Source organism: Panicum virgatum, chromosome 3K, assembly GCF_016808335.1.
Source record: "Panicum virgatum strain AP13 chromosome 3K, P.virgatum_v5, whole genome shotgun sequence".
NCBI classification, from domain to species: Eukaryota; Viridiplantae; Streptophyta; class Magnoliopsida; order Poales; family Poaceae; genus Panicum; species Panicum virgatum.
This window is the reverse complement of record NC_053138.1, coordinates 39,095,401-39,102,436: the sequence shown is the minus strand read 5'-3', so window position 1 is coordinate 39,102,436 and position 7,036 is coordinate 39,095,401. Positions and strand designations below refer to the sequence as shown.

Here is a 7,036-nt window from a genome sequence, read left to right as displayed (position 1 = left end):
GACCCCAAGGCCTGCTCCGCTGGCTGCCAATGCCGCCCCAAGATCCCGGCGATGTTCTCCACCGTGTGCTCGGGAGGGAGATGGAGATGCTGACAAGTGGGGCCCGTTCATCGGTAAGAGGGGAAGATAGTTGAGTGAAGGGAAGAGAGTTGAGTTGAGTGAACAGTTTTCTCAAGAGCCACAGCTGCCCAACCAAATGGCCGTCGGTCACAACAACTTCTCTACAACCCACATGTATTTTTTCAAAAATCACAGCTCAACCAAACACACCCTATATATTGCTTGTGGGGTTGGAAGTAACTAGATCATGAATCAAGCGTCGATTGCCAAAGAACAAGGTGGGTCTTATATATCATATACACCCAAACTAAGAGATTCCACATTGATTATCTAATCAAAATGTTTGTGCTGAATTTCTATGTTTCTGAATATGATGTATCTTTTCTAATTCTTTTAAATTGACATTAATTAGTTAGTGGAATTTACTCTTAACTTCATAGGAGAAGATGCATGCGGCATATCATATTCCTTGTGGCTCAAAATGTGCATGGAAGAAACAACTTTGTATTAATTTAGTTTGTGACACCAACAAAAACAGACAACATATGCATGTCCAATTCTTCAGTTATAGCATCGAGATCTCTGCAACGACCTTAGCTTTGTCGACCTCAAATTGTTGGTCCTCTAGTAAAACATGAGAAATTTATCTTAGGAGAATAACTTATTAAATTGTGACTATTGAAATAATTATAGTATAATTTTACCTTTATCTAGAGAGAAGTCTCCTAAAAACCTAATAAGCTTGCTTTTGTTGGCTGACAGTATGCTGACAATCTCAGGTGGCTTGTCTTGATTGGCGGCAAACAGCTGGTTTGCAGGCAAACAGATCTTTAGTTACTTCTCTAATTGAAGAAATATAAAGTTACGATGTTTCTGGAAAGATGGTTGATGCATGGATGCTATACTTTGAAGACATGAAAAGCCTCGACTTGAATAGCCTTGCTTTGTTCCTGGTTGATAGTGTAGAAAATGCAAATCAGAGCACAGCGTAAACATATTTCCATACATTAACATTTCTAGCTGGAGAACACACATAAGGGATGTAGCACACGCAGTTAACACACAACAAAAGAATAAACACTTACGATGAAGAAACGACATCTTACCCTTAGAAGGTTCATTAGAATTATGAGGTTCTCCTTTGAACTAACATAGCAAATCATCACTGGGGTGTTTGACTTATCCAAAAGAATGCCTCCCAGAAGCTGAAAGATGTAAAATGTGCATAGAACAAATCAACTAATACAAACAATCATCTAGAAATTAAGTGTTGTGGATGAGAGCATAACTAAAAGTCCACTCCAAGGGTTGCTAATACTTTATATTTAACAAGCTAAAAAATAAGCAAAAATTGACAATGCAAATTGATAAAAGCAGAGAAACGACATACTTGAGTAGCTTGCCTTCGGATGATATAGTTGGGAGATGATAGCAATTTTGAGTTAAATTCTGAAAAGAACTGATACATGGACGTCAATTAGAAATGATGAAGGTCCATAATTATATAACTTATTGTATAGAGAAGGCCTTACAATGTTTCAAAGAATCATTATGCTAATAACTGAATACAATTCCATACGTGCAGTGTCAATCCCAAAAAACAACACAGTGGTTTAGCTCATCAAGTTGTTAACTCTTTAATTTAATATTAATGATGCATGGACTACTATTGTTGTGCCCATATCGCTGAGAGGGCTTCAAATATGCAAATTACTAGTTATGGATGTCTCATTGTTATACACGTGTCTTGAGTTAATGCTGCATATTAAAGCGATCAGCTAGAAATATTTACCCAATCATAATTCCTGGAAAAGAACTCAGCAGCGCTTGATTTATGCCTTGTCAATAGTTCCTGTTGCAATTTAAACAGAGACCAATTGGTATCACTTAAGCATCATAGCAATATTTGATCTTTGAGTCTACTGTATTCTATTTCTATAGGGACGTGTTAATCTGTTTTACAGCAGTAAATTTCCAAAATTGAAAATGCAGAACAAGATAAATAGACAAATGCTAGATGCATTATATGAATTTACTTTGCAAACTTGTCGCCTTTTTCTACTTGACATGTACACCATATAGTCACCTTGTAAGTCCTGAAAGCATCTGATGCTATATTGAAGTCAGGAAGCTGTATGTAATCAAAGAACTTCTTCATGTGTTCTGAGTCTAATACATACCTAGAAATATTAAAAACTCTAAGTTAGACTTCATTAAATAAGAATAATCTACACCTATCAAGTAGACACCACTACTACAGAAAACGTTTTTAGGGGCGGGTAAAAGAGCATTTGTAGGGGCGGGCGCGATACCCGCCCCTATCTTGCGCAGCTACAAATCGAGTTTTCTAGTGCATTTTCAGGTGCGGATCAAGGCATCAGCCCCTCTATATATCTAGTAATTTGTTTTTTAGAAAAGAGGCTAAAACATTAAGATTGGGCCAAAATAATTACATAATTATGTTCTCTAACTAATGTAGCATAACTTTATCCAAAAATTTAAGGCAAATCATGGCTTAAATGGCAAATCCACCCAATGGAGATCTAGATCTAGCTAGAGATGTGAGAGCACAATTTAAGCCTTCAAATTAACCCAAAAGCTTAGAAAAAACATAGAATTAGCATTTACTTACCTCCTAGAGCCTCCAACTCCAAGGAAATCAAGTTTAAAACCCTCCCTCCCCTATTTTTGAATTCTTGTACTTTTGGACAACACCTCCCCCGAGAACACAGTATGATGTCGGGAGGAGGAGGAAGGCTGCGCCCAGATATTTATGGGCATTTTCAGGGGCGGGTGGCCTTATTAGTCACCCCTAGAAATCATTTTCAGGGGCGGCTGATAGCATCACCCACCCCTGAAAATGGGGCTCATTTTCAGGGGTGGCTGATCGCATGAGCTGCCCCTGGAAATTACATCTTTAGGGGCAGGTGGTAGCATTACCCGCCCCTAAAGATTTGTTTCTAGCGGCGGGTAGTCTGCTACAGTACCCCACTCCTTTTGTAAGAGTGGGGTACATTTGAACCCGCCCCTGAAAAAAAATCGAGCGTTGCTACAAATCATTTCTGTAGTAGTGGACGTATTCATAAAAAAAAACTCAACCCGCCGGGGATAGACCACCCCGAAGGCTTTATGCTTAAGGTAGAAGGACTTTCTCACACAGGTCGAGAAAACCCCCGAACCCCTGTCCTATCCTTAGGCAGCGGCACCGCAACTCTGTGAGTGAGCCGGCCACATACCCTGTGCTTTGGCGTGAGACAGGCGATGGATTTCTGTTTGCCCGTAAGAAATGCACTGCACCACCATAAAGTCCGCCCCAAAGGGGTTCGAACCCCAGCCGACATGCAAGGGGTGCTACTGAGAGCACCTGACCACTCGGTCGGGCCTCCGTTCACAGAGAGTATTCATGAATGAAAATGATGATGTTTTGGATAAATAGAATAGATAATGGTACTAAAATAATATGTAGAATGTTATAATAATATCTTCAATATTTTAGCCACATTGAAATAAGATGATTTTGGTAAATAAGCTTGTAGGGACTGTTCTCTCTATTTAATTTTCAATGAGTGAACATTGGAAAATGAGGGTAATACCGAGCAACAACTTGGTGGCGTATGCAGTCCCTTAAAATCGTGCTATAATGTATTGCAATCTCCATGTTTTCATATCTACATACATATAGGTGGAAATGTTATAAGAATTATTTTGCTAATTCCAAATAATGAATAAGCATACAATGCCAAAGGTATGTCGAAATATCATATTCTGAAATGGAATATATAATTGGGGTCCTTGATTGTTTATCAAATATAGCGCACAATTTAGTGTAAGTTCACAAAAACAACTTGCAACGAGGGTATGAAACATGAAGAAAGTTTGGAATAAATATATCTATGTACTAACTGGCTAACTAACTGCTTACCCAAAGATTAGAATGTCCAAAAGGTCTTTGTTAGCTTCTAGGTAATCAGATGCAATAATCCTCGAATCTACCTTTTGCCTTTGTAAGTTTGCAATAACTTGAGTAACATCCTTTTGAGTCTACACTAGCAAAAGAATAGGAATATCATCTAAATTCGTGTGTATGATGATAAATAGCTGCAGAGATATGTCATGCTATTATGCATTGATCAAATTGGGTACAAAGTAATAAGCAAGTTATTCAGCAACGATAAACAAGGAATTCCTTGACATACTTCTAAGTCCAAATAGGGAATGCAAACAATTAGTAGACGCAGGGTGTTGGTATTGTCTTTGAAGAATTCCTTGGTCAAATTTGTGCAAGCTTCAGTGACAGGATCTGCATCACCATTGCCATATAGAATGCACTTCATCTCCCTTATGCTTTTTCTTAGATCTGTCATCTGCAGGGCAATGCAACTACAATTTAAAGCATAAGGTGTGGCTTCAAGTTTTAATAATATATGGTCTTACAAAATACGTGTAAGTAGAACAATCAAACAAACATATACTTTTTGTCCAAGGAATTACATATCATTTATGATGTAACACACTGAAACAAATTGCTTACAGCTTTCAATCATGCAAGAAAAAGTTGTTAATTGGGACAAGAAAAATCCACCATCCCAAGTGATCTACATTGCACTGATTCCGACATGCGTGACGGACATGATACATGTTCAATATGGGGTTCGCACTTTTCCAAAAAATAATGACACAGCGACACGGCAACATATATATACTCACAACACAACAAATCATTCAGGTACAGCAAACATACAACAAATAGAAAAAAAAGGGAAAATAGGAAGTTAGAGCATCTCTAGCAGACTACATATCCCTCTCCCCAATACCAGAAATCTGCCCTTTAGATAATAGATAATGGGAGGTGCTCCAGCAGACTACCAATCTCATCGCCAATACCAAAAAAAATTTGGCAATCGCCAAAACACACCTCCCTCTCCCTCAAATGTAGGAGGTTTCTCCCTCCACCCTATCCTTTGAGTAATCTTCTACAACAATTGCTACCAAAATTGTAAAAAATATTATTGGTAATGGAGAGAGAAAATATATAGGATATCAGAGATAATTAGTCTGCTGGAGATGCTCTTAAAAGAGAGAGTGGAATGGTCCAGCCCAAGGTCGAGCCCAATCCCTCCCTCCTTCCAACTTGCAGCCCACTAGAGCTTGGACCTCATTTTACTCACGCACACGAAACCACATCTGCTCCACACGACCGATTCCTCAACTGCTCCAACTCCACTCCTTCCTCCATGGCCGCCACCTCACTCCATCTAATCGATGGCACTCCACTCGACCATCTCCCACTCCCTCTGCCATGCGTCGGCCATCTCCAACCAAGCAACGGATGCCTCCTGCCGTCGGCTGCCCATGCGCAACGTCGGACAACATCCCTCCTGTCGTCCCCGTGCCAGATCTAGCTAACAACTACAGCTCTCCTGGTTGGGCTATGGCCGCCCGCCTTCCAGCTCAGGCCGTGCCACCTCCCTTCTCTCAACCGCTTGGGAATGCATCGACGTGACGACACCGTGTCCATGGAGTATCGTCAATTAAAGATGTTTATTTTTATAGTCTAATCTACCAATACTCTTCGGTACATGTCGATGGCGTGTCGGTATCGAACATGGTGTCGAACAACACGTCAGTCTGTTGTGTCTGTGCTACATAGCAACTGAATAATTCCCTTCACATATGATAATCTTATTTGGGATGAGCATAATGACTAAGATAAAAAAATGTTGCTTATCAATCCAACTTATTCCTTTGTTATTTACCTAGTGAAAAGGGCGATCCTTAATGCTTAAACCTCGTGAAAATAAATTGTCTTTAATGTCCCTCCTATGCGTACGGCTAGTTTTCATCCATAGGCGCATGAGTTGAAACATTGCGTCGTTTCCCAAGGTATGAATTCACTACTAAGCAGTTAATAGGTGTTAGGCCCAAGAGGCAATAGTTGGGGATAGGCTCAAATAAGAATAACAATTTCGAAATTTTCAGATTTGGAAATAAGACTATCATTTTGAAATAAAACAATGGCAAATTGTTTCCATAGTAATATCAAATCTTGGGGCTCGACTTGTCATTTATTCGTATTACAAATCTAAAACACTGATTGAGTATTTGATCACCCCCACTCTTATTGATTTCATGATTACTTGTTTGAACATATGTAAAGATCATATATTTAATCTCAAAGTAGATGGTGTTTCAGTTAGCAGATGAAACAACAGGATAACAAGAAACAATTGCAATTTCTCCATTGTCATGAAAAATCGCATGAAAATGTGCCTCTTGGACAAGCGAGCCTAGGCAAACAAACACATACAAAGAGGAAAGATAGAATTACACTGAACAGAATACCTAGAACTCAATAAAGCAATGAAACCTACGCCACACACTAAAATGTTCATATAGAAAGGTAACATTTCAGCCCCTTCTAGGACTTGTTTAGGAGAAAATTTGATTGAACAGAAAAGAGAGACATAGGAACAACCGATGAAATGCCATACCACTTTTTGTTCACGCTTGGGGTCACGATTGTTGCTGTGAGCCTCTCGGTCTTGCAAAACATAACTAAGCAGGTCCCTTGAATGACACACCACCTCCACTGGGCACCTCACCTTTGATCGGAACAGCCACCATCCCCTCCTTCCTGACCCACTCCCCATCGCCGCTGCTGTAGTTGTGACAATGGTGGCAGCTGCACAAGGCCACAGGCACCCCATCATCTACTTGAATTAAACTTCCCTTCTTCGATTTTGGTCTCAGGTGAGGCCCTCGCCAAAGGCGATGTCAGCCCCACCAGACCTTCTCCATGCCTATGATCCACAGTAGTTTTCTGATTTCTTTTAATTCTTCACCTATCCATGTATGCATGCTCTGCGCTTACCTTTTTTTTATCACATCCGCACCTTGTCAAGGATCAAACCAAAATTAGGGGTGAGGGGAGGGAAATTTGACTACCTGGCTATTTTTTTGGGTTTGTTTGATTCTA

At 39.9% G+C, this 7,036-nt stretch overlaps 1 protein-coding gene across 1 annotated transcript; it reads right to left on the bottom strand.

Annotated features, from left to right (window-relative positions):
- Positions 1 to 625: 625 nt before the first annotated feature.
- Positions 626 to 6,723, bottom strand: LOC120701453 (putative MO25-like protein At5g47540). The gene is made up of 11 exons (XM_039985489.1): positions 6,555 to 6,723; positions 4,257 to 4,424; positions 3,983 to 4,101; positions 3,654 to 3,728; positions 2,147 to 2,240; positions 1,853 to 1,912; positions 1,451 to 1,519; positions 1,167 to 1,265; positions 966 to 1,010; positions 765 to 867; positions 626 to 684 (listed from the first exon to the last, which is right to left on the bottom strand). The coding sequence occupies exons 1-11, from the start codon at positions 6,708 to 6,710 to the stop codon at positions 626 to 628; spliced, it is 1,047 nt and encodes a 348-aa protein (XP_039841423.1). The 5' UTR covers positions 6,711 to 6,723.
- Between the last annotated feature and the right edge of the window lie 313 nt (positions 6,724 to 7,036).

Bases quoted from the DNA above. Each gene is read 5' to 3' on its own strand.
- LOC120701453 (XM_039985489.1), bottom strand. From the start codon at position 6,710: ATGGGGAGTGGGTCAGGAAGGAGGGGATGGTGGCTGTTCCGATCAAAG. The intron at 4,102-4,256 runs GTATGTCAAGGA...TTGCTAGTGTAG, and splicing joins TTCCCTATTTGGACTTAGAA to ACTCAAAAGGATGTTACTCA. The intron at 1,011-1,166 runs GTAAGATGTCGT...ACTATCAACCAG, and splicing joins TTCTAATGAACCTTCTAAGG to GAACAAAGCAAGGCTATTCA.